Below are 25,445 nucleotides of genomic sequence, written 5' to 3'. Positions count from 1 at the left end.
GTCTTGAAGACGGTTACAGTTCCTCAACGCTTCTATCTCGAAGCCATGCACCTGTGATGTGTCTAACGAACGTTCCAAGCCAAATTCGTATTCAACTCAAACTGTACTGCCCAGCTCATTTACTCCGTATTCGCTTACCTTGGCATGATATCCAACCCCACCAATCCTCGTGGCGCTTCTGGTGTTGAGACTTGGTGCTTATTAGATATGTGATGCTAACATTTAAGGCACGGCGTTGCCCGCGGTTTACAACTAGACTGCTAAAACTCATATTTTGAAGCATAATCTTGAACAATGTCCGAAAGCTCTGACACAGAGTCATACAAGGGAAGTTGTCACGGTAGACATGTGAAATACTCGGCTTCTCTTCCTCCTCTCGAGGAGCAGGATGTTGTTCAATGCAACTGTCCGTTATTCTCCTTTTGAATCAGTTATGAACCGCTACTGAGCTCTTTTGAAAGGCTCGATCTGTCAAATCAATGGCTAATTGTTTGTATACTCCACGACAGCCGACATCCAGCTGGAACATAGCGACGATGCTGTGACGGTTAGTTCATATCCTTTCGGATATTGGAGCTCTGCATATCTTCCGGGCACGTTAACGCCGTCCAGGAATATACCTTTGCGTCTAAAAATTACCCTCACTATTTCTGCAACAAATGCGGGACGAGCATGTATGCAAAGTGTGCTGTTCCAGAAAATAGCCATGTTATGGCCTTGAATGTCAGTCCCCTGAAAGCCCAAAAGAACAATTTCTAACAATTCTAGGTCCGCGCTATTCAAGATGCCGACATCAAGGGGCTGAAATTGGAACACCTCGATGGTCGCAGCGTTTAATTATCGGGGCTGTTCGGCTTTCTGCAGACGATTGTCGGAAACTCAATTGAGGGATAAAAGGACCTTGTGCTACAGCGTTTTCAGTTTTCAGTGAGGCAGATATGATCCGGGCATTCTTGTACGGAACAAACTTTTTTGCTGAGTACATGTGACCACTTAATGACTTTAGTCTAGATGAATGGTTCTAGGTCTTTGTTGTTGCATGAACTATCCGAGGCTGGCAATGGGGCGAGAACCACTCTATGGCCTTATCGGTTATTTTTGAGGATAATAATCCATGCACCACATTCTCTCACCCAAATCTTGTCATTTATGTATGTAAAGCCAGTCAATGAATGGCTGAAAACTCTGCTTCCCTGCTGGTTGCCACAGGCTCATGAGCTACGCTTCCTAGGACATTCTGCCCTTGCTTCTTTATGCAAGGGCAATTGATCTTCCGTACATCCGGGTGAAATTCCGACCACTGATGGAGATAGTGAAGCTTGTGTTTATTCTCTGCTCGATCAATATTCCATATCTCCAAGGGGGGTCTGTGTTGTTGGGACGGCATTTTAATCCGCCCTACAAGGTACCCTTCCCAACCAACTGGATTATACTCCACTCTAGCCATCATACACCCAGCCAGACCTCGACAATCACAGCAATCCTGGGCCCATCACAGTCTGATGCACATTCCTTGCCCTTGCTTTGTCTCAGTGTAACAACTTTCGCTGGCTCGTCATCAGCATGTGACATATTGAATAAGTAGCACTTCTGGGATTTTTATATTTATCCCCGGGCATTTTACCACTCTCGCCAACTCATGAAACCTGGTGCTGGCTGAACAATGTCGCTTGATATCAAACCCACTGAACGGTCCACGGAGGTGGAAAAAATTCCCGATGTGCCCCTATCTTCTGACGATGCCGTTCTTCGAGCCCAAGGCCACCGGGCCGAGCTGAACCGGTCCTTTTCATGGGTAGGGGCGATTGGATTTGCCTTCAGGTAATTTTGCTTCTTACTATATGTGAGCGCCACTGACCCTGGTAGCATTTCCAACGCCTGGCTGGGTTATGCCGCAACTGTGGGGTCCGCCTTGCTATATGGCGGCGGTCAAACAGCTCTATTTGGCCCTGTTGTTGCGGCAGTGGCGACTACAATCGTCTTTCAGGGTCTTGTGGAGTTATCTTCCGCATTTCCGTCTTCGGGGGTGAGTGGTCATTGTACCAGTATTTAAGGCTTCACTAAGGCATGGCAGGGCCAATATCACTACACCTACATCATGGCCCCTAGTTCTATCCGGAACTTCCTGGCCTACTTGGTAGGTATTTGTAGTATCCTGGGATGGTGGATGGCCCTGGCGTCAGGAACCATCATCGTGGCAACCTCGACATTTGGCGTTGTAGCGTTCTGGTATCCAGACTTTGAACGTCAGCAATGGCAGGTTTATCTCTGCTATGTACTGACCATTGTGTTGAGCTGTAAGCATCTCCATTGTCTACTTTGCGAGCACATCTAATAATCATTTAGTAATCCCTGTATTTGTCATCCCCCAGAAACGCGTAGACCATATGGTCAACACGGCCATGGCCTTGTCTATCTTTGGCTTCGTCGCTGTCATTATCACTTGCTTGGCTATGGGCAAGGGTAATTACCACCCCGAGATGATGACCCAGTATGACGGTGCCAGTGGATGGTCAAGAACCCCTGCCTGGCTGTTAAGCATTAACCTCGGTCAGTATGCCTTTATGGGCAATGGGGCTGTCACTCATATTGCTGAGGAGATGCCGCGACCTGGACGAAACCTCCCTTTAGTATTGTGAGTACTCAAGACTGGGTCCGAGAGACAAAGCTGACACTTTCAATTTAGAAACATGGCCCAACTCATAGGCGTCATCACTGCCATTCCGTGGACAATGGTCGTGCTCTGTGGAGTCCAGGATATGCATGCTGTGCAGAACTCGTTTTTTGCTTCGATGGAGATGTTTTACCAGTCTACTGGAAGCAAGACGGCGGCTACGGTATTGCAATCCTATCTGATCCTTCTTTATTACTGTTGGTCCTCTCCTTTCCGGAATATGCTGCTTCATGCTAATAGATTCAGCTTGTCTCCCCAGTCAATGGATAACAAGTAGTCGAATCGCCTGGGCGTTCTCACGCGACGTATGCAGACCTCATTATGAATTCAGCTCCGTTCCTCCTGTGAAAGACACTAACCAGAATCAAAGGCCGGCCTCCCCGTTTCCTCCTACTGGAGCCATATCTCCCCAAAATACAAGATTCCCGTGCGCACCACATTCCTGACCGCCGTCTTCTGTCTTATCTACGGCCTCCTCTACATCGCCAGCACCGACGCTTTCAACTCCATCATCAACATGTCCTTCATGTTTCTGACCTTCACGTATGTTGCTCCGCAGACGATTCTGCTCTTCGGGCGGAGGGAGAGTCTGCCCAAAAGGCCGTTTGATCTGGGGAGGTGGGGCTATGCGGTTAATGCGTTTTCTACCGCGTGGTTTGGCTTCACATTGGTGTTGGTGTGCTTTCCGACGCAAATTCCTACCACGAAGGGATCTATGAACTAGTATGGTTTTCCCCTTTTCAGTCATTTCCATCTTCAATCTGTTCCCCTGCTCGTAGCAAAGGGAGAGGCTAACCAAACTCAACAGTGGGGCAGCTGTCGCAGTCGGTGTGTTCGTGTTGGTGATGATCCTGTGGGTAGAAAGGAGGAAGAAGTTCGCTGGGCCGAACATCGATTGGGATATGTTGAAGAGGGCATTGGAGTAGGACCTGGCCATGATGTAGTGGATATCGTGGCTGACATTAAAGATTGGCTTTATAAAACCCGACTTGAACCCGTCTTAGGAGCTTATACTAAAGAAGGATAGCTTAATCGATCAAAGCTCAGTCCCGTCTTCTTGTCTTTTGCGATCTCGATTGTCCTGTCCTTCGCGAGTCCAGATGTCAGGTGTAAGATGTATTGCCACTCTCTGCTATACCCAAATAGGCAGGTCAGCCAACTTCATCTTGGCAGCTCTCCTCGCCGCTTTTTATTGCTTTTGATACTTACGGCTTGGACCCTCTATTATGCAATTAATGCCTATCCCTTCAACTTTCAATTTTGTAAATCACCCCCTGCTTTCGCTGTCCACATTACTACACTCACGCCATTACTCCCACCACCCGAGCCCGCCTCTTACTTCTTGATTATCGGCAGCCCTAACCACAGCAGTAGAATCCCACCGGACAACCCAGTTATAAACGGCTGCAATACCTGCACGCCCTTCGCCTTGGCAATAGCGCCCACGGCAAACGGCAACACAGCTGCCCCACCGCCTCCAAATGCAGCTGCAAAGCCAATCGCGCTGACATGCAACACTCTAGGAAGGAGCTTTGTAGCGACGACCACAACGCCGGGGAAGGATGGACCAAAAAAGAAGCCCTGCAAGGACACTGCTATTACGGGGGCGTAGAAGTTTGGCACGAGCCAGAGAATCAGACCGAGTGCGATGGCGAGGTGGGAGTAGACCTGCATATGACGACACATGTTAGATCTGTGTGGTACGTGGGGGTTAATAGATGGGGCCGGGAACACGAACAATGATTCCCAGCTTCTCGCCAATTCTCGGCGTCACGAATCCTAACAGGACTCGCCCGAATGCGATCCCTAGCCAGAACCCCGTCACGGCCATCCCCCTGGCGAAGGCCTCGCCGTTCCGCACGCGCATCATGAATGTGACGATCCAGCCGCCTAGGGCTACTTCGATTCCTACGTGGCCGAGCAGAAAGAAGGCGTAGATCCAAGTGGCTCTGGCGTATGGGTACTTGAATAAAGCTTGTCGTAGACCTGCCTGGGAGTAGTCGTCGTCTTCGATGGTTCCGCTAAGGAATTCAGCTGCAGTGGAGTCCCAGAAGAAGAAGACGCAGGTGATGAGCTCGATTGCTGCGCAGGCAATCTAATATCTCCATTAACCACGGATCTGCTGGGTAGGGTTTGAGGGCTTACCATCGAATAGTAAAATTAATACCATCCCACCTCGGCCTTCGTGATTAACAACGTGGCGACTAGAGGGCTCAGCACCGCTCCTACGCCGTACAATCCATGGAGGAGACCTAGTAGTTGATTCGCATTTTCCATGTTCCCGATCCATGCGTTCCATGCTGAATCCGCAAGGCCGTTATCGAAACCTGCGAATACGAATGAAATCACGAGCACTGGATAGGGCGGGTGCAGGCAATTCACGATGTAGGCGATTAGATGACAGCCTGGGGAGATCCAGGCCACACCGCGACGACCGAACGTAATATAAATTTTGTGGTTCAACACCGCAGCTAGTGCATATCCCGCTAACGGTGAAAGAAATACGAGGGAGACAATAGTGTAGGAAAGATCATAGTATGTCTCTAACTGGAAGTATACTCGTTTAGTCGATGTTGTAGGCGAGGGATGGTCGACTCACGTATGGAATCAAGGGCGGTTCATGTTAGCTGGTATGCAAGGTTTGAATAAAAAGCTGGAATATACACCATAAGCTGCATCATTTGCACCCATCACCAGGAAGCTCCAGAAGGTAGCGAACACTTTGCAGACATTGGAACGCGGATAGTTCCACTTTTCTGCCCTGAAGGTGGCATTGGGTGCTTCTTGGGGAGATTTCTGCTCGAGGTCAGTTGTGTCGCCTTATGAATTAGAAATAAACATTTCGTGACGGAACTGCAGTGTAGAGATGCTTGAATTGTATGAAGCTCTCGCGGTGCAGCGAGGCCTTCTAGCTACGGCCGATCCACTGTGGGTCAGCTGACATGCAGACTAACTACAATAGGCAGGTGCAAGGCCATACAAGCGAGGCTCCAACATTTCGTGATCTCGCTGTCCAAAGCATGCTGAGCATGACAGATTTTGGTCCTCGTCATCGAAAGATGGCCAGCTCTTAGGGTTGCTGCTGGGTAAACTGCCTATTTTGGCCTAGCCTCCTAGGTCCTTCAAGGAAAGATCATTTAGGCTAAAGACTAAAGCGTTCAACAGATGTCGTAATCATCCATGCCATCATGAATCTTGGGTTCCCCAGATCTGCTGGGATACAATCAAACAGGTTGATAGGTATGTCGGACCTCCGTTGATGCCTCAGGTGTTTAGCTGCCTATTATGCCGATCTCAGCACGTGACCCACAAGGCTGCGGCAATCGCGACCTCGCTTCCCTATGCCATTTCAGTACCCACCGGCCTTTGGTACGACATGACACCGTTCATCCTTCGTTGCTGACGGTGGGTATTGGTTGTTAATTGCAAATCCTTTCAATTAATATCCAATGCCACCGAATCGTGCAAGCGCAGAGCCTGATACACTCCAACGGAAACACATGGAAGAGAAATATTGAAGAAACGCGGGAGTTGTTCCTGAGCCACGAAGGCCATCATCAGGCCCCAGAGATAATTGTGGATGTTTGGATCCCTCAGGTGCAACCTGCCATGCCAGTTCGCCGCTTCCTTGTCATTTTATGCTGGCGCAATTATTTCATATATGTAAAATGTACAGTTATTTCGTCATATACAGCCTTCATAGTCAGTTTGAATTGTTGACTTCAGCTTCTTTTTGTTAAAGCCCACCGCTACAACGGAATCGCTTACGATTTATGATGCTTATTGGCCTAATCCGGCTAAGCCTAAACGAAAGCTTCAATCCCCAGTACCATACCAATTATAGCTAGGCATATGCGAGAACCAGGCCCCCTTCATCTAAATTGCAATGTTGTATATCCGCAGCAGGGCTTTGTCCAATAAGCATGGTGTTGGAAGTTATATTTAGCTTTGAGTATCCCATTGGCCATCATCTGAATCCAAGAGCACCTGCTAGGATGCTCCAGGATCGACCCCAACATATACTCCAACAGTCCTATTCTTGTTCCGGTTAGAGCCAGACGATCCTTATGAGTAGCTCATAGTTGGACATGATTGGATTTTTATTGTCTTCGCGACTCAGTATGGGGTAATAGCTTTCACTGCAATGTAGTCTATATTGGACTACCCGTGCCACCATTTCCTTAAAGTATATAAGCTGCTACGCCCTCTTCCGTTGGAAAGAAAGTAAAAGAAACTCATTCTTGTTCAATCAAAGCAACATGGCGGCCCTAGTCTCACTAGTTTTATTTTCCTTGTGTTCTTTTGCGTTCGCTCAGTATTTCCCTGCCACTCCAGAAGGCCTCAAACACATCACCTCACATGTGCCTGGAGCCTCGCTGTCCTACAAACAGGTACTAATCCCAAGTCCCCTTCTTACAATTTCACAAACCTCCCACTAATATCCCAGACACACATCTGTAACTCAACTACCTCCTACAGCGGCTACATCCACTTCCCCCCAAACCCTACCGATGCCTCCCCCCACCCCAGCAACATCTACTTCTTCTATTCCGAGTCTCGCCACGACCCTTCATCCGCCCCGTTAACCGTCTACCTAGGCGGCGGCCCCGGCGCCAGCTCCGTCGACTCCATGTTCACCGAGGTCGGGGCCTGCATGGTCAGCGAGGATTCCAACAGCACGGTCCCGAACCCCTGGGCGTGGAATAATGCCTCCAATATGCTCTTTCTGGATCAACCGGTGCAGACGGGCTTTTCGTATGACTATCTGACTAATTCGACAGTCGATTATTCTACGTCGACTGTGTCTCCAGCGGAGATGGAAGCACATGTGCCTGCTGTCAATGCTACGTTTGGCGTCGGGGTGTTTGGAAGTGGCGAGTTGAATGGAACGGTTAATTCGACGACGACGGGGGCGAGGGTGTTTTGGGATGTGTTGCAGGTTTGGATGGTTGAGTATGTTTTTTTTTTTTTTCTTTTTTCTCCCCCTCTCTTCTCTCTCCCTTGTTCGGTTGTGTGAAAGCATGCCGTTTCTGGATGCTAAGTCATGACGCGCACAGATTCCCCGAATATAATTCCACCGATAATCATATCAACATTTGGACTGAATCAGTACGTTTCTCCCTTTCTCCACTTTCACCGCCCACACTGCACATTTGCATACTCACGGACCAAAGTTCGGCGGCCGCTACGGTCCATCCTACACCTCCTACATCCTCGAACAGAACAAGCGCATCAAAGCCGGCGAGCTCTCCGCCCAGGAAATCCACGTTGACACGCTCGGCATCCACAACGGTTGCAGCGACGTCGAGACCCAGGCATCGTTCTACCCTGAATTCGCGTACCGGAATACTTACGGCGTAGAGGTCATCACCGAGGATGTTTACAAGGCTTCGAAGCATAACCTCACGAAATCAGGCGGGTGTCTGGATCTGGCGATGCAGTGTAAAGAGCTAGGCGACAAGCTTGATCCGCTGAATTTGGGGGATAATAGCCAGGTTAATGACCTGTGTGTTGCGGCAAATCAGTATTGTTATGTGAATGTGTTGGGGGGGTATGTGGCTTCTGGGGTGAGTTTCCGTTTTCTTTTGGTCTGGGTTGTTTGTGCTTGCGTTGCAATTGTGCTGACGATGTGACTCAGCGCGATATTCATGATATGGCTGCCGTCTCGACTGTGACGGTTCCGGCTCGGTATAGTGATGGATTCTTGAACCGAGCTTGGGTGCAGGAGGAGTTGGGGGTGCCGGTTAACTATACTGCGAATTCGAATACCGTATACTCTGGTGTGTTCTTATCTGGTTTCGAGATGAATCCTACCCCAGTGCTTTCCCTGCCGTTAGATAGGTTGTACAGTGAAGCTAATGTCAATCTACAGCCTTCGGCTCCACCGGCAACGCCCTCATTCTCCGCGGAAACGCGATGGACGAGTTCGCATCTATCCTGGCCCACGGCGTCAAGGTGAACCTGGTCTACGGTGATCGGGATTATCTCTGCAATTGTATGTCGTTACCCCTTCATTCCACGCTTGCAATTGAACGGAAAAAAAGTTTAGGGACACTGACATGCTCCAGGGATGGGCGGCGAAAACATCAGTCTCTCAATCAAGCACGAACAATCTCGCGCCTTCCGAGACAGCGGCTATCAATCTCTCATCACCAATGCCTCCTACACAGGCGGCGTTGTCCGTCAGCATGGAAATCTCTCGTTTACCAGGGTCTTTGATGCCGGTCATTCTGGTATGTTTACGCATACCCCCTGCGCCGCGGGAACGAGTGTTCCTACTTCATGACATGAACAAAGAGCGCATAGCTAACTGAATGGATGATGTAGCCGTCGCCTACCAGCCCGAAACCCTCTATCGCATCTTCTCTCGCATCATGGCCTCCAAGGACATCGCCACTGGCGAGGAATGGCTCATTGATGACTATCCGAGTAGGTATCAGACCCGGGGCCCGCATTCGACCTTTGAGATTAAGAATGTGATGCCGGATCCTGCCGAGCCGGTGTGCTATACGCTGGATATGTCGACTACTTGTACTGAGGGGCAGAAGGAGGCGTTGGCGAATGGGACGGCCGTGGTGAGGGATTTTGTGGTCGTTAAGCCTAAATATTGAATGGGCTTAAGGGTGTGTCAACAGACCTGAGCCCTTGATTTGTATTATCAATGAGATTCGATCTTTTCCGACGAGGGGTGTACTCTCATTTACAAATAGCAGCCTCAAGTCGTCAATGCTATTGAAACAGGATTCTTGCGCCGTTCTCATCGTCTAGAATGGCCGTTAAAGTTCTCACCCTCATATTAGTCTGTTGCTCGGTTTCTGCATGAGATGCCGCGGCCTCTTCGATCTCCATTATCCGCTGTGCAGCCTCCGCGGCTAGCGTAGAGTCCCAAAAGATTTCCCTCCTCTCACAGGTTGAAAGCAGATGAATTGCTTGACGGCGGATGCACGCATTCCGACATCGCTGCGCGGTGATAAACAGAGGTGGGACGACGCCGAGTGAGAAGGAAAATGTGTGGTTTCTGGAAGCATATTTCCTACTCATAGTTAGACATTTCCATTATGGAACGTATAAATGAGGCCAAACCTTCTAGACTCAGAGATATAGGTCTCGCAAAGCGAGAGTATGGTTTCAAAATCACCGGAGAACCGGTCCCAAACGCTTTCGGGATCGGATGGTCGAATAGTCAGATACATCTTACCTATTAGATACCATATGCGAAGAATGAAATCGTCGCCATCTGTCCTGGATGACCAGCTCTTTGAGTCGCAGTCCAAGTTACCGAATTGTGAATACCACGTATTCAACGCAGACAGTAAAGTGCTCGACGTGGACGCGGCAGCTGACCCCTGCGGATCCATTACACTATCCATCTTCTCCCTTAAGATCGCGTTCAACAGCCCATCCAGCGATCCATGCATACCCACCCATTCAGAGCCCGCATCAGCATCACTAGCAGAACTAGTCTGCACAATTGCCTCCGGCGCGCGAATCCCATCCTGTTCAAGCGTCTCACCAACCCCGATCCCCAAGATCTCAACAAGCTGGCTATCCAGCCTCGTGAACAACCCCCTAATCGTCCTTCGCGACACAATCGCCCAAGGATCCGTCCCGGCCGTCTCCTCAACCTGGCGCAGCAAATTCAGTCCCGACGCGATATGAATTATCGCCGCGCGGCGACATCCGCGAAGACACTCAAAGCAGGCAAACAGCACGCTGCATATCAACGCCACGTCGTACGTTTGGTCTCTTGCGCGCAACTGCAACATCCGAAGTGCCTTGCCGTACTGCTGCGTTGCGAATTGCATAGCCTCACTCCCCGTCCCGACTTCTGCGAATTCAAATACCCGCTGCAACGCCCCAAACGATATGATCGCCGAGGCTAGTACCGGCTCTTGGTGCGCCGCGCGCAACACCGCATGCGAGAAACCAGGTGGAAACCGACCGCGCGACTCGTAGACAAAGAAGTCCAGCGCTTCTCGCTCTTGCGGGGACGTCGCGAACGAGAGAGTCAGCGATGGCGACGGCGACGACATGGGCGCCGTGTAGATGACCATGCGGAGACCCGGGCGGGGTGGCTTCTTGTTAGTAGGTGTGTATGTGCAAGTCCGATTGCTGGATCTGCAGCGCCTGCAGGACGGTTTGTTCTCGTCGCATTTGATGCGACGGGTTCTGTTGGTCGATGTTAGTTTTTGGTCCTCCGAATTGTTTCGTGTTTGTTGTGAGAGGGGAGGGAGGATGACTTACTTGCATGTTGTGCATCCTGTTCGTGATCTGCTACCGCAGGCTCGGGTGTTTCTGATGTTGCGCATTATACGGACGGTATTTGGGAGGGCTGGTGAGGTCGAGGAATCAGTTTGCAGCTAACATCGCATTGAGATGATGGATTATGTGGCCTACTAGCGGACTGGTTTGGGCTAGACTGAAGAGATGGGTGGTTCGTTGCGCTAAGTAGTCTAGAGAAGGAACTTTTCTTGCTTGGTGCCTAAACTTTAGGTAGCTACTTCGTCTTTGCTGTCTATTGTCTTGTGCCGGGTTAATTTTGTTTTGTTGCATGTTTCACTCGTCATACTTTGCTGATGATGGCCAAGGCCAATCTTGTTCGGATGGGACTATATTTTGTCGAGAGTTAACCTATCGATGATTTAAGAAAAAGGCATAGTAAAGAAAAGTTTTTCGAAAAACTAGAAGACGAATATTCATTACATATGAATTAAAAGGCTTAGTTGGATTTATCCAGATTAGCCTACCAACACTGTCAAGTCAAGATCACTTATACTAATCGCGACCACCCTAGTAACCTTTCTTTTCTACCTCTTATCCATTATCTCTCTTTAGAAGGTACAAAAGGTAAAAGTATGACTATCTATCGTTCGGTTCAACATGAGATCCACATGCGCAACTAAAACCGCGAAAAGTAAACCACAAGGCTGTCAGATTTCGCCCACCAAGCTGACAGTGACAGTCAGCCTCGTCTCAGGGGCTGCCTACTAACACCACCACCACCAAAACTACCTCCAACCACAAAATCCCCAATACCTCTACCTATCTACCAAACAAACAATCCATATCCTCCGATCCCAATTTCAGGAATTATAAACCATGCCCACGGACAAAACCAACACGAACACCCCGCCATCACCACCACCAGCAGGACCACCAACGCGCCGCACGCCCCGCCGCATCACCAAAAAAGGCCGCGAACTGCAGCGCAGACACCTGCGCGAGAACCAGACTGTCGTGCGATGGGAGCCGAACGGGCTCGTGGTGTCCAAGGTCGTGCGGGTGGGGTTTCTGGGGGATCGAGTGGTGACGGTGACGGTGCCGGTGTCGTGGAAGGGGTTCTTGGGGGTTGTGGGTGCGGTGGCGGTTGGTGGGTTGGGGTGGGTTTTGAGGGGGTTGGGGAATTAATTATTGAGGTTGAAATTGAAGTTGAAGTTGATGGTGATGGTAATGTCGATGTTCATGGGCAGAAGGGATGGAATTTGTTTTATGGACGTTGTATATCTACGATGTACTAGAATAGGGATTCTACCGTACTGTAATAAAAATGATATCGATATTCATTCCCATATTAAATAGACCAGCGTGAACCATTGACCTTGAAACCGGAACGATAAAGAAATATAGTACATTCAATTCCAAAACGCAGGCCATTCTCATGAGGGTATTAACATATTAAATAGATAAAAGTAAGCCACTGTACATCTCCCCTTTTTTCCATTGTTGTCTCCATTATCCGTGCTTTCTTCCGATCTTCCGATCTAAGCAACAACACCCATCAGGGCGGAGCAGACCAGCATGGCCAACAAGCCCAGGCCGCTCTTGGAGACGGGCTGGCTCAGGGCAATGGCGGCGGAGTCGCTGGAGGTGGAGCTGGCGGAGCTGCCGGTGGAGGTACCGGTGGAGGAGGAATCGGAGTCGGAGTCGCCGGTCTTGGAGGGCACGGCGGCGGTGGCCGTCAGGGACGAGTTGCCACCGCTGCAGAAGAACTGGCCGTCCTTGGCGCCCTCGTCGCGGAAGCAGTCGGTCAGGTCCTTGGCCGACTGCTCCTGGGCCAGACAGTAGATGCCGCAGCCGTCGTTGTAGTCAGAGACCTTGGCGTGCTTGCAGCACTTGTCAAGGATGTCGGTGGCGTTGCCGGACTTGGGGAGTGCGCAGGCGATGTCCTTGGTGGGGAGCTCCCACATGGAACCGGTGCAGGTGGCCGACGCGGAGGTCGAGGCGGAGGTGGTGGTAGACATTGTGAGGTTTTTTTGATCGATTGATCGGTTGATTGAAGATAAAGCGATCGATTAGAGGATTATGATTATTGTATGTAGAGCGCGAAAGGTAGATAGAATAGACCCGAACGAAGGACTGAGAATGGATAAGAATCGACAGAGGAAGAGAGCAAGAATGAAAGAAGAAAAAAAAGGAGGCAAGGAAGAGGCTTAATATACGGCGATGGGCTGATACGAGAAACAGAAAAAGCGAGAAAAGAAATCCTGCGGGCTCCACTCTATATTTATCCCGCACCAGATTGGCCCTGTCCTCCCCGCCGATCGGCACTTCTTGTCTCATTTCAAGGTTTTTGCTTTGGACGGTGGCACCTGACCTTGCTTTTCTTGTGCTGAACTGGCCTGGCTGACTACCTGTCTGTACTCTGTGCTCTGTACTCTGTACTCTGTACTCTGTACTCTGTATAGAGTCTATTAATAGCCTTGTTGAGTTGTTCGTTGTTCGTTGTTCCTGTCCTGGACCTTGGAGTCTGGTGGACTGAGTCGACACTTTCCGATTGGCGGATCGGACCCATCCTGCCGAGTGGGAAGGTTCCTAAATGAATAAATATTAAATAAGTAAAATTGATAACAAACGAAATGAAAGGAATTCAGTCGGGATGACGACCCTGTTTCATTGTCTGTTAACCCGTGATCCACTTTCCACGCCACCGGCTTCCCGCTGCATAACGCTGCATTAGCCGGTCGCACTGCCAACCTCGGATATATCAGATTCAGATCAAAGGCAGAAACATATCACATCCCTCATGCAATTCTCGTCGACTTGCGTAGACAAAAAGGAAAGAAAAAGCATCCCAAAGCAAGGAGAATAGACTAGCTACCGTCTGCCCCTGATCATCCTTTCCAACAACTTCCTCGCCTTGTCATCTCCCTTGGCAAACGCCCATTTGGCCACCCCCTGCGCCGCATTTGCATGCTTCTGCGAGAATATCGGCTCTCCCCATCCCTTCGCCTGACAGACCTTCACCGCCCGCTCCAACAGCTCCCGTCCGACGCCTTCCCCGCGATATCGTCGCTGCACCGTCCACGCGCGGATCACGCCCACGGGGAAGTACATGTCCTGGCCGCGCACGAAGTGTCTCGCCCCGCGGATATGGGGCTCGATCCCCGCCGACGTGTAAACCGGTCGCAGGACCAGCACCCCGATCACTTCGGGACCCAGCTTCGTGATGAGAATGTAATCGCGGGTGTCGGCGATGCGGGCCCCCGCTGCGTGTCCTGCGCCTTCATAGAGCCATTTCCACGTTCCTGTCTGCTCGGCTTGTGAAAGGTATGAGGCGGTTAGGTAGCGCACTGCTACGAGGCCCGTCATGACGCACCCGGTCCATGTCAGGGCGATGGCGGGCCAATCGCTGTGGTGGAGGCGGAGGACGTGGTAGCTCATGGCGAGGCAGAGGACGACTGTCGCCAGCCAGAGAGGATGCAGGATCAGCGCTTTGGCGGCCGTCTGGCGTTGCTGGGCGATGCTGTCGGCGATCAAGCGCAGAGAGGCGATCTTGTCTTTCTCGGTCTCGGCAACGTCGATTGTGAGAGGACGAGGGTCTTTTTGGGTAGAACCCATTTTGATGGCTGTTTCAAGCGAATGTGGAGGTCGAAGATGCTTGTGATTGTGGGTAGGTAAATAGATAGGTGGGTTGGTTGGGGGACGCGCTGTGGTCGGCCTGAGGAAGTTGGCGTCGACATCAGTTGTCTTCCGGCAGACTCCGTTTCCTCGACGATGGTACCTGGCGACTACCCTCACTTGTTCACCATCATGATCCCACAACCTATAGGGCTGAGAGGGGTAGGACCAAGTTACTCAGGCTGGTAATGTTCTGCACCCAGCGGGTACGCTTATCTTAGTGCCTGCCAATCCTGTCAATCGTGACAATCTTGACGATCGGTGCTCGATTCGACATTGGATGTTCGCCAACCGTTGAACATGTTCCCTTTGGACGATCTGATTTTTCGTCCGTGGTTCATCGGAATGGACCCCCGCCCAATGGAGTAATCTCCCCGCTTGAAAAACCAATTTGGTGGATGTGGACGTTGATAATGGCAGTCAGTCTCTGCTTCATGTCATAACTTCACTTTGTTTTTGATTACCTATCGACTACCCCATCGGCTCCACTGACATGTGGCAGGGCCCTTCTGAGCAAGTATGGCATGTGATTCTGCGTCTATACTTCCACTGCCAGCATCCTACGTTCTCCAGGTTGATGTCACTGTTATCCCGCCGCTCCAGGAAGATGAACCCACTCCACAATCTCTGCAGGGCTGGTACACGTGGGGAATTGACGGGTCCATGTCGTTCTCCAGACGAAACCTCCTTCCTCTCCCCAGACAGAACTGCCCGCCCATTGACCTTCCTGCGTACGGGCATGTGACTCGACAAAACCCACCGATTGGTCTCTTTCCGTCTGTCGGGGTGTCGGTGGCTGCTCAACCGTCGATGAAACGCCGGGTTCAAGGGTGAAAAGCTTGGTAAAGCTTACCTACCTAGCGAGCTCGCGACGAGCATTCTCCGCATGACGATGACATGTCCAGCCCATCATCTGCCCTTCGTGGGGTTCTTATTTGAACCTCTCCCACCTTTTCAGTTTCTTGATATTACCTCCATGTCAAATCGTTCCCACTGATAAGGCAGTCATCATTCAGAAAAGAACTCCTCGATGGCCGTGACCCTCACCTCGGGCGGCAACGCCGTCTTTCCCAACTACAACAATGAGTTCGGCCACATCAAGGACCCCAATGAGCGCCGCCGTCTCGCTCTCGCGGAGATCGACAACGCGTCCTTCGGATGGCGCCATGCTCGCGCAGTCGTCGTGGCCGGCGTCGGCTTCTTCACTGACTCCTACGATATCTTCGCGATCAACCTCTGCTCCGCCATGCTGGGCGTTGTCTACTGGCAGGATGCGACCTCGCGTCCCGGCAAAATCCCATACAGTTCCGATACCGCCATCAAGGTCTCTACTTCGGGCGGCACCGTCTTGGGCCAGTTGTTCTTCGGGTGGTTGGCTGATATGATCGGACGGAAGCGCATGTATGGCTTCGAACTGATCATCATCATGCTGGCTACTTTGGCGCAGTCGCTGGCCTCGGACTCACCTGCTTTGTCTATCACCGGTATCCTGGTCTTCTGGCGCGTTCTGATGGGGATCGGTATCGGTGGTGATTATCCGCTTTCGTCGATCATTACTTCTGAGTAAGTCATCCCTCTTATACTGCGAGGACCGTTGTCGAATGCGTCTAGATTCGCAACCACCAAACACAGAGGATCGATGATGGCCGCCGTGTTTGCCATGCAGGGATTCGGTCAGTTCGGCGCTGCGATCGTCGCTTTGATTGTGACGGCTGGATTCAAAGATTCTCTTGAATCTGCCGCTTCTGTCGGTAAGTGCTCTGGGGCGTGTCAATTGGCGGTTGATAAGATGTGGCGCGTGGTGATTGGATTCGGTGCCGTGCCCGCCTGCATCGCGCTCTACTATCGCTTGACGATTCCCGAAACCCCTCGCTATACCTTCGACGTTGCCCGCGACATCATCAAAGCCAACGCGGACGTGCGTGCGTACATGGAGGGCCGGCATGAAGGACACCCGGACGAGGTGAAGCGCATTGCGGTGTTGCAGGACGAGAATATCGAACTGGTCACTCCGAAGGCAAGCTGGCCGGACTTCTGGTCTCACTACTCGCAATGGAAGAATGGGAAGGTTCTTCTGGGCACAGCGGGGTCTTGGTTCTTTCTTGACGTGGGTGAGTTGGCCTTAACTCTGTGTACAACGGCAGTCCACTAAAAAGTTAGCCTTCTACGGCCTCGGTCTCAACAACTCCATCATCCTCAGCGCAATCGGCTGGACCGGAGGCAGCAACGTCTACGAATACTTCTACCGCAACGCCGTCGGCAATCTGATCCTGATCTGCGCCGGCGCGATCCCAGGATACTGGATGACCGTGGCGACAGTGGACCTGATCGGGCGGAAACCCATCCAATTGGGCGGATTCGCTATTCTGACGATCGTCTTCATCGTGATCGGCTTCGCCTACGAGCCTCTGAAACAGTCCAACAACGGCCTCCTAGGTCTGTACATCGTCGCGCAGTTCTTCTTCAACTTCGGCCCCAATGCAACCACCTTCATCGTTCCGGGCGAGTGCTTCCCCACGCGCTACCGCTCCACATCTCACGGCATCAGCGCCGCCGCTGGAAAGGTCGGCGCTATCATCGCGCAGTGCGTGTTTGGTCCGCTGGCCCATCGTGGAGCGGCGCAGGGTAAGACGTCCACCGATACGCCGTGGCTGGACCATGTGATGCAGATCTTTGCGTTGTTTATGCTCTGTGGCGGACTCACTTCTCTGCTTATTCCGGAGACGAAACGCAAGACGTTGGAGTTTATGGCTGGCGAGAGCCTTGGGTCGGGGTCTGATTCGCATCGTAGTGATGGAGAGGTGTAAGCGATGCTTTTTCAGCTTCTCGACGAGGTCTACCTAATACCCTGGTTTGTTGTTTCAATGGTCATGGTAGCGTGTTTGTGTTGCTTGCATATTTCGTTGCGATTCTCGCTTCTTTCATCGATTTTCGGGCTTTATATAGCTGTAATACATGCATCTCAGGCCTTAGGTGGTCAAGTCTGCTTGTGAATCCATGATACTGGTTCTCCGATGTCGAAGAATAGATGAGACACTCCAGCTGACAGGCCCTTGCCCAATTGCTCCATTCATGAGCAATACGTTGACTGGGAACCACGGCAGAAATGGCTGGAAGAATAACTGGTAGTTGGTTAGGCACTGTTGAGTGGATAGACTGGAACCAGCCACAAGGATAATTGAGTTACTTCAAGACTTATAGAATCCAAACACAAGATTGGCAGCTGGTTTAGCAAAAGCAGACTGACCGGAGTACCTCGTCTCACAACTATTAATGTAAATTAGGGCTTTTAAGGTCAGCTGTGAAAATAAACTCCTCTCGAACTTCCATTCCATGTCTTCCTGTCCATCCGTATGCACATAATAGAAAAGAGACAGAAAACACCAAAACCCAATTCCCCCTTCCCTCACCACCACCACCAACACCGTATACAAGATCAACAAACCACCTACCCGCCCACCCGCTAACCCCCCAAACCCAACTATCTAAACAACCCTCCCCCCACCCACCATCGGCGCCATCTCCTCCTCCTCCGGCCCCAACGGATCCAACCCCATCTTCATCCTCTTCAACTGCACCAACCGAAACACATTTCGATTCAACGACCTCAGCAACCGATTCGCCTCGTTCTCGCTCTTCCGGCAGTGCCGCTCAAACGTCTCCGCTTCCACCGTCAACTCGTGACACGCCTTGATGCGCTCTTCTTTGTCCTCGATCCCGCGGAGAGCCTCGACCCGGCCTTGCAGGAACACGGGGACGGGCCTGCACTGCGCTTTGAGTGTTTCGCAGCGCTCGCAGGCTTTGAAGGCGTGGGTCCGCACGCATTCGTTTTCCGGGTTGGTGCCGAGTTGCTCGGCGCAGCGGAGGCAGCAGGAGGCGATGGGGGAGGATTCCGGGAGTTGGATCGAGGCAGGGCAGTACCGGTATGTCCAGGGCATCTTGATGAATGGGTCGGAGAATTCGGACGGTAGGATTGCCTAGATCAGGTTAGGAACTGGAGGTATGGTGGGCGGGAGTAGTGTAGCTGGTTAAGGGGTCTGTACTAGGCACACTTGGGTTTGTTTGCTGTAGATGAAAGAACTTCGCCTGCCGGAACGCCTGCAGTGCGGTTGTAGATAAATGATGTTTGCAAAGGATAGGATGTGAAGGAAGGAAGGGATGGTGGGGAGTTTCAGAGAACGGATTGGGTGCCGCTCCCCTTCAGGGCGATCGACGAGTTCAATGAAGTGAATGTTCCCTCCGCTTCCGTGCAATCAATAAGCAGATAAAGTGAATGCGATTGTCTATACGCGCCGCACAGTGGAGACAGCCAGGCAATCAAAATTGGTCTTCTCCTCTCCCAATGGGTGCCCCGCAGTCCGCCAGCGCATCAATATTTGTGAGCGCTCTTAATGTTATTTGGGATCATCAAAATACTTGGCTTCAACTGGCTGATATGATATGGTGCTGGCGCGTAAATGAAACGTCAGTAACCGCTATGTGCCTTGGCAGGTTGCACCCAAGGCATGTAGAGCGGCTATGCAAGTGACATGGAGGTCCAGATGTTCGTATACCTAGATTGTAATAGAGGTAATAGTATATGCCACAAGACGAAAAAAGAACAGACATTATATATAAATCTAGTATATAGCTTCTATCGCCACCAATGCACCGCTCAAAAGAAATAAAAGTAACATGACCACACACGAACAAGAAATCTGTAGTATCAGGTAATTCTATCGTGTATGCGTATATGCAAGTCTAACTTTTGTGCTATATCCGTAACCAAAAAAGCAATTATGTATCTCGTCGAATGTATATGGCAACAGATGGGTATATAAGTCGGAAAAGAAGATGGCGAATTTACCACCCGCGCTTCATCTTCCAGCGCATGATGAATGCGGCGACCGGGTAGAAGCAAATGGACACGGCGATCCAGGTGAAAAGAACCCCAAAGTCGAGGCCGATGCGCGAGTGTTTGCCGAAGAGGATGGTGCGAAGTGCTTCCACAACTGTAAAGCAATTTGTTAGCATTCTCCGGTATAAAGGGCAGGGAGGAAAGACATACTCCGATGCAGAGGCCAAGCATATCCCCATCTAAAGAATCCCGGGGCCAGATCCAACGGGTAAAAGCCCGTCGCCACGTTGGTGATGACCCAGAAGATCAGGAACAACGAGCTCCAAGGGAATCCCAGCACCATGGCCATGTTCTCGCAAGGGAAGCCGAGCGCCGTCATGCCGACCCAGTTCAGCATCCAGAAGACGACAAAGGAGCCGCGGCCGTAGGCGTTCGGGTTAGCGGCCGAGACGGTATCCGGGGCGGGGTCGTTCGAGAAGGGGATCTGGAAAGCCAGCGAGACGAGGGAGTAGAAGAGCGAGAGGAAGAAGTAGGCGGCAATGTTGGAGATGATGCGCCACGCGAGCCATTGGCCGATTTTCAGCGGCGGGTGGTTGCCCTTCATGAATTGCATGTGGAACGGCATGAGGAACGGGAAATTGAAGAAGGCGATAATGATCAGATAGATCAGGCCAATCGTCACAGCGGGAGTTGCCACGGCGGGCGCGAATGGGCGTAGATCGAGCGTGCTGAATCCGATGGCCGGGTTGACAGCTTGCGGGACTCGCGAGATGTTGCGCGACTCCTGCGCGACCGTCTGCACCCAGCGAGGGCCAAAGTCGGCCAAGACAGCGCGTTCCAGCGAGTCCAGAGCCGGGGTGATGTAGGCCATGTAAGTGGTCTCATCGCGGGCGCTGATGATGACGAATTCCACGGCGCCGGTCGGATCGTACGAGGAGTTTCCGTTCGAGATGGCGGAGCGTAGAAGAGCGGATGCGCCAGCGTTCACGATGACGGCGGCGTAGGCGTGCTCGTCGTACACTCCCTGTCGGACAGCCACGGGGTCATAGTCAAACTCGGAGGGCGATTTAATGGCGAATCCCACGGTCTGGGTGCTGGCGTTGAGCATGGAGGACACCATGTCGGTCACGGCGGGGCCCACGATCGGATCCTGGGATTGATTCTGGTAGGGATCAAGTTGGCCATCGAAGTCGACCACCCAGACGGGCAAATTCGGAAGATGTTCCTGGACCTTGAACTGTGACGACCAGAAAAGCGACAGGACGCAGAGGACGAAGACACATAGGATCAGGACTATCCATGTTGTTAGTTCTCGATAAACCCCCGAAATTCCTGTGGCGGTCTGATCATACCCATTCGCGCCCATCCCAACGCCACTGACCGGCGGACATCTTTCAGGGCCGGATCGAAGAACGAGACGGGGGCGGGAGACGCATCGACCTTCTTGCCTTCCTCGGCGGCGCTGACTTGGGTCTTCTCGCTCGTGTCGCTCATGGTGTTTGGGTTTAAGCTTCGGGATCGGCAGCGAACCGCGACTGAGAGGCGGACAGAGTGACACGACACCAGGCACAGGGAGTCCAGGAGGTATTAAATATTCTGCGATTGGGGACCGTTCAAGGGATGGTCATGGCGCAATTAGTCACATAAATGAGGGAGCGGAAAGCCGTGGCCAGAAGAAGAAACGAGAGGAAACCAAAGCGGAATCAACGCAATGAGATCAGACAAATAAGAATCAAAAAGTCTGCGATCGGATGCGACTCTCGGCCTATTCCGACTCTTAACTCCGCTCGGCCTTCGCGGCCTTGGGGCCTTACCAAGCAGCCCTAACGAGCGCCCGGGATTCCGCCGTCGGTCGCGGCGGCCGACAGACCATGCAATCTGATTCGTGAACCAATGTGGGATTCCATTAGTTTCTCACGATGTGGTCAGGGCTCCACCGCCCATCGTCATTCTTTTTATTAATTCAATCTTTGATTTTCTTGAAGGCGATCCGAAACCACGGTCACGTGGATGTTGCTTCCGATTTACCCGTCTTTCCCGGCTTGGATCTTATCTGATCTCCCGCTTTCGTCAACAATAATAAAGAAGAATAAAATCCTACAAGTAAATCAGCAACGCCTCGGACGCTCGCACTTCAACTTCAGCCCGACCACTTTTCACCGCGATCGTTTCGTCATCCTCCTCTCCCGCTAGCTCACAGGTTCCGTCGCCAAAGCTCCGGCCCCCAATGCTGATTCCTTCCCGCCCGACAACTGTCGCTGCGGCCGCCGTCAGTCGCTTGGCCGACACACTCGAGTCCGACAATAGTCCAGTCAAGGTGACTGTGATGCTGCTACGTGTTCCGGACGTATGGTAGTCCGAATTGTACAGCAGGATGCGGGTGGGGGTGCCGTCCGTGTCGTAGATCGCGTATCCGGCATAGCGACTATCTCCGTCGTCGAGCTGAGTGATCTGCGATGCGCCAGACAGCGCCAAGGCCGCGGTGTAAGCCCCGTAGAACGGGGCGTTCACCGAGTCCTGCCACCAACAGTATTGGCCTATTTTCTATGTTTAACCGTCTGATTCGTGGGTAGAAGGCGGGACGACTTACAGTTTCCGATCGTGCCTTGGTGGAAGAAGAGTTGCTATGTGGGGTAAGTATGTCTGACAGCTAGGAAGGTATAGTGTCGGGAAACCAACCTGGATTCCTTTCATGGTGGACTGCATAATGTAGTCTAGAATCCAAAGTCCTGCGCCGTATGTCGGGCTGATGCCGCCGCCTCCTTGCGTGGCTAAAGATCCGAGTGTCAGCGTTATCGATAAAATAAAATAAAACATAGCTCACCTGAGTTGGTCTCGCCCATGATGAAATCGAGATTTAACTGCTGCGCTGCCGCGACCTGGGAATCAAAGCTAGCGACCCCATCCACAATATCCGCGTGGTCGATTAATCGACTCAGGTTGGCATTCGAGGAGGACTGTGGGTAGAAGTGATGGCAGAACGAGCGCACGTATCCCGTTGAACCGGTTTCTTCCTCTTTAGCTGCAAGGTTCTCCGCTGTAAATGACTCAGTATCGAAGAAGACACCGGCCTGGACGAAGGATTCCTCGTTGCCCAGACCTTCACTTACGGATGCCTGCCAGGAGACCTGTGATGCGGCGTCCGCTGCGGCAGTCCAGGATTCTCCGTGGGCGATAGGGTCACTTGATTTGAAGACTGGCACCTTAGTATCTGTGCAGAATTGATATAGTTGACCTTACAGTTTGGTTCGTTTCCCAACTCAATCGCATACAAGTTGGTCACTTCGGACTTGACTACCTTGGCCGCTGCTATGGTGTTGTCGACGTCATCCAGGCGTCGGTTCAGCCCTACAGCGACTCGTCAGTGTTCGAACTTCTCGTTGAATGAATTTCTGGATGATAAATACCGATGGTAACCTTGCCCTCATACGAGCCTGCCAACTCCATGAATCGGTCCCCGAAAGTAAGCGACTCGGGTGCATCGTCGGGCGAAGCAACCGTGTAGTTCACTGCTGTCTGCAGAGAAGCGTCATATAACGCACGATCCCTTGTAAGGTAAGTATGTAGGAGAAAGGAATCAAAGATGTGAGGCATTCTCACTGCGTCGTCCCCCCAATCCGGATCGGAGGTTTTGCTCCCAGTACGCCTTCGAGAGTGGCGAGGCATGAAGTTGTCAGTGGGAGTTTTTCGATATAATCCGGGAAGGCGAAGAATTCAATCCTAATCCGTCAGTGGTTAAACTTGACTACTTTCCGGTTTTACCTACGAAACCCCAACTGGAGTCGGGTCGATCTTATTTGCACCCGCAGGAAGGGATGAGGGTATTTCGAAGGTGAGACCGTTGGCCCATTTGGCAGCTATGAAGAGCAAGGGATTCCTGAAGGAACGCATACTGAATACTGTTGGTCTGACTGATTCGGCATCACAATTTCCTGCTGATATAGCCCGCACTATTTATAAAGTGTCTACAGCCTCGAACCCCGCATGGTTCGTAATTATCAGAGTATGGGGAGAACCATTCTCTCTGTCGGCTAGTCAAAGGCCGAGACATTCTCGTTTGACTTTGACATTCTAACAGGTTCACCGACGTCATCAGAGACCGAGATCCTGTCTATACCAATGAACGAGCAGGAATCTCTTCTACAGATCTTGTTTGTCTACAGGCGAAACCTATATCCCATCAGTCGAGGTGGACTGTCTAGCGCCGACGATCAAGCGGGGATCGACCGGCGGGGGATGCGGAGAGTCCGACGCAAAGATGCAAAGTTATTCCACCAAACATTACTTTAGGAAATCGAGAAAAATATAGGAATACCCTGGGTCTGATATGTGGCAAATAGATGAATTGCCCGAGTTCGCGACATTCCACCCTACGGCCATTGTTCTGTAAATCACATGGGATGATGATACTTCCACCTTCAACATGGCCTCCCCAACGATTCACATCCTAGGAGATGACCCCAATACCACCCATCGGCTGAACGCATGCGCTTACCAGCAGTCCGCCATCACCACATTCAATGGATGGCAGTATGCAGCCTTCTACACGTCTGTGTCTCGACCACACTCGGCCGCACGGCGCGTCACCCTTGCTCGACGAGCCATCCATACCTCCTCCTGGCAATATCTCATCTTCGAAGACTACGAGCAAACCACAGACGATGGACATAATACGATCTCAATCGGGATCTGTGCCGGAGATGCAACAATCCATCTTTCATTCGACCATCACTGCGATATACTCAAATATCGCATCTCTCGACCCGGTCTCGCCACCGACACAGATGAATCGAGCTGGATAGCAGGCTATTTCAGCCCCATTCAAAGCCACCTCCCAGGTCAAGGTCCCAACTCTCTGAAAGATGTCACGTATCCCCGTTTTATCCCAGCCGGTGATGATATTTATTTTGAATGTCGGATTGGAAAGTAGGTTCACATCTACCCAGCCGGTGAATATGCATTGATAGAAGCAAAACTAGAGCTGGAGCTGGCTCAGACATACTTCATCGCTACAGCCACCAGACCGCGAAGTTCACGCCCCTCGGTGCCTACTTAGTAGGGCATAAGTGCAATCCATACCCGAATGGAGTGTCATATCATCCAGAAAGCAACAATCTCCATGTCACCTGGACAAACCGCCATTTCATCGACTATGAAGGCTCGCATGACCAGACATCTACAGCGCATAAAGCACAAGCTGGGCCAAATGGGCCCGAAAATAATGAGGGCCTCTATCACTCGTACAGCCCTGATGATGGGGTTACCTGGGTCAGTTCGAATGGGGGGTTAGTGACATCGCTGTCCACCGACAATGCAACTGGCTTGGGCTCTCAGGATACTAGACTTCGAGTGAAAGATATCCCGCGAGATAGCGGGATCATGAACCAAGAAGCTCAGTATGTTGATGTCCATGGCGGTGTTCATGTCCTAAACCGGGAGAATACCAGCGGCCAGGAGAAGTGGGTTCATTATTATCGTGAGCCAAGGACGGGTGGATGGTCAATCTATGAGATTCCAAGTGTCTTTCCGACTGCTACGGGGCCTAGAGGGAAGGTAGTTTATTGTGGACGGACAAATGCGGTGTATCTTGTCCTTCCGTCAAATACGGCGCATGAATTGATCATCGCTCGAATTAAGGGAGACATGCAGTCCTCAGAGCGAGATTTTGAGATTCTATGGAAAGAGGAAGGGTACGTTGGAGAGCCTCTGGTAGATGAAGAAGCTTTCCTACAGTTCGGGATACTGTCTATATTCATCCTGCTGGAGAAACTCCCCACGGAGAGAAAAATTGCCGTTTTGCAGTTCAACGTGGATGACCTAGCTAGATTGTGAATCATTGTAATGCCAAAATCAGTCATATTTGCGCCTTGGCAAGCTCTGTACATCATATCGCACATCCACTAAATACAGTTCTTATCCAAGAAAGCCAAATTCTTCAATCGTGCTCATTTTCCCGCTGAATAGCCACATCAGCCCTAGCTAGGATTTTCCACCAACAGGAATCGAGGTCGATCAGTCTCCCAAACATCCATGTCT

The 25,445-nt window shown here is 51.4% G+C and overlaps 12 protein-coding genes across 12 annotated transcripts; 5 read left to right on the top strand and 7 right to left on the bottom strand.

Moving 5' to 3' along the window:
* Nucleotides 1–1,663: 1,663 nt before the first annotated feature.
* LDX57_011360 (uncharacterized protein) lies at nt 1,664–3,600 on the top strand (the record flags this gene model as incomplete). Its single annotated transcript, XM_046093106.1, has 8 exons — nt 1,664–1,821; nt 1,867–2,026; nt 2,075–2,297; nt 2,347–2,635; nt 2,687–2,871; nt 2,921–2,979; nt 3,045–3,217; nt 3,483–3,600. The coding sequence occupies 8 exons, from the start codon at nt 1,664–1,666 to the stop codon at nt 3,598–3,600; spliced, it is 1,365 nt and encodes a 454-aa protein (XP_045949084.1).
* Nucleotides 3,601–4,009: 409 nt separating this feature from the next.
* LDX57_011359 (putative MFS transporter) lies at nt 4,010–4,951 on the bottom strand (the record flags this gene model as incomplete). The annotated part of the gene is made up of 3 exons (XM_046093105.1): nt 4,010–4,342; nt 4,413–4,769; nt 4,850–4,951. The coding sequence occupies 3 exons, from the start codon at nt 4,949–4,951 to the stop codon at nt 4,010–4,012; spliced, it is 792 nt and encodes a 263-aa protein (XP_045949083.1).
* Nucleotides 4,952–6,933: 1,982 nt separating this feature from the next.
* Nucleotides 6,934–9,285, top strand: LDX57_011358 (uncharacterized protein; the record flags this gene model as incomplete). The annotated part of the gene is made up of 8 exons (XM_046093104.1): nt 6,934–7,065; nt 7,122–7,627; nt 7,732–7,783; nt 7,849–8,241; nt 8,313–8,454; nt 8,547–8,669; nt 8,743–8,907; nt 9,002–9,285. 8 exons carry the CDS (start codon nt 6,934–6,936, stop codon nt 9,283–9,285), a joined length of 1,797 nt encoding a protein of 598 aa, XP_045949082.1.
* Nucleotides 9,286–9,717: 432 nt separating this feature from the next.
* LDX57_011357 (uncharacterized protein) lies at nt 9,718–10,728 on the bottom strand (the record flags this gene model as incomplete). The annotated part of the gene is made up of 1 exon (XM_046093103.1): nt 9,718–10,728. The coding sequence occupies one exon, from the start codon at nt 10,726–10,728 to the stop codon at nt 9,718–9,720; it is 1,011 nt and encodes a 336-aa protein (XP_045949081.1).
* A 1,045-nt stretch (nt 10,729–11,773) lies between these two features.
* Nucleotides 11,774–12,082, top strand: LDX57_011356 (uncharacterized protein; the record flags this gene model as incomplete). Its single annotated transcript, XM_046093102.1, has 1 exon — nt 11,774–12,082. One exon carries the CDS (start codon nt 11,774–11,776, stop codon nt 12,080–12,082), a length of 309 nt encoding a protein of 102 aa, XP_045949080.1.
* Nucleotides 12,083–12,435: 353 nt separating this feature from the next.
* On the bottom strand, nt 12,436–12,915 carry LDX57_011355 (uncharacterized protein; the record flags this gene model as incomplete). Its single annotated transcript, XM_046093101.1, has 1 exon — nt 12,436–12,915. One exon carries the CDS (start codon nt 12,913–12,915, stop codon nt 12,436–12,438), a length of 480 nt encoding a protein of 159 aa, XP_045949079.1.
* An 853-nt stretch (nt 12,916–13,768) lies between these two features.
* Nucleotides 13,769–14,512, bottom strand: LDX57_011354 (uncharacterized protein; the record flags this gene model as incomplete). Its single annotated transcript, XM_046093100.1, has 1 exon — nt 13,769–14,512. The coding sequence occupies one exon, from the start codon at nt 14,510–14,512 to the stop codon at nt 13,769–13,771; it is 744 nt and encodes a 247-aa protein (XP_045949078.1).
* Nucleotides 14,513–15,602: 1,090 nt separating this feature from the next.
* Nucleotides 15,603–17,379, top strand: PHO5 (acid phosphatase pho5; the record flags this gene model as incomplete). The annotated part of the gene is made up of 3 exons (XM_046093099.1): nt 15,603–16,135; nt 16,184–16,683; nt 16,733–17,379. 3 exons carry the CDS (start codon nt 15,603–15,605, stop codon nt 17,377–17,379), a joined length of 1,680 nt encoding a protein of 559 aa, XP_045949077.1.
* A 678-nt stretch (nt 17,380–18,057) lies between these two features.
* On the bottom strand, nt 18,058–18,510 carry LDX57_011352 (uncharacterized protein; the record flags this gene model as incomplete). The annotated part of the gene is made up of 1 exon (XM_046093098.1): nt 18,058–18,510. One exon carries the CDS (start codon nt 18,508–18,510, stop codon nt 18,058–18,060), a length of 453 nt encoding a protein of 150 aa, XP_045949076.1.
* A 904-nt stretch (nt 18,511–19,414) lies between these two features.
* Nucleotides 19,415–20,903, bottom strand: LDX57_011351 (SNG1 family protein; the record flags this gene model as incomplete). The annotated part of the gene is made up of 3 exons (XM_046093097.1): nt 19,415–19,563; nt 19,620–20,702; nt 20,762–20,903. The coding sequence occupies 3 exons, from the start codon at nt 20,901–20,903 to the stop codon at nt 19,415–19,417; spliced, it is 1,374 nt and encodes a 457-aa protein (XP_045949075.1).
* A 432-nt stretch (nt 20,904–21,335) lies between these two features.
* Nucleotides 21,336–23,300, bottom strand: LDX57_011350 (glycosyl hydrolase family 79 C-terminal domain-containing protein; the record flags this gene model as incomplete). The annotated part of the gene is made up of 8 exons (XM_046093096.1): nt 21,336–21,946; nt 22,000–22,033; nt 22,089–22,180; nt 22,234–22,605; nt 22,650–22,757; nt 22,817–22,956; nt 23,010–23,129; nt 23,176–23,300. 8 exons carry the CDS (start codon nt 23,298–23,300, stop codon nt 21,507–21,509), a joined length of 1,431 nt encoding a protein of 476 aa, XP_045949074.1. The 3' UTR covers nt 21,336–21,506.
* A 521-nt stretch (nt 23,301–23,821) lies between these two features.
* LDX57_011349 (BNR repeat-containing protein) lies at nt 23,822–25,241 on the top strand (the record flags this gene model as incomplete). The annotated part of the gene is made up of 2 exons (XM_046093095.1): nt 23,822–24,335; nt 24,425–25,241. Exons 1-2 carry the CDS (start codon nt 23,833–23,835, stop codon nt 25,239–25,241), a joined length of 1,320 nt encoding a protein of 439 aa, XP_045949073.1. The 5' UTR covers nt 23,822–23,832.
* Between the last annotated feature and the right edge of the window lie 204 nt (nt 25,242–25,445).

This window comes from Aspergillus melleus (genome assembly GCF_016097325.1).
Source record: "Aspergillus melleus strain CBS 546.65 chromosome Unknown contig7, whole genome shotgun sequence".
Taxonomy (NCBI): domain Eukaryota; kingdom Fungi; phylum Ascomycota; class Eurotiomycetes; order Eurotiales; family Aspergillaceae; genus Aspergillus; species Aspergillus melleus.
Note: the sequence above shows the minus strand (reverse complement) of the source record. Positions and strands in the feature narration are given on the sequence as shown.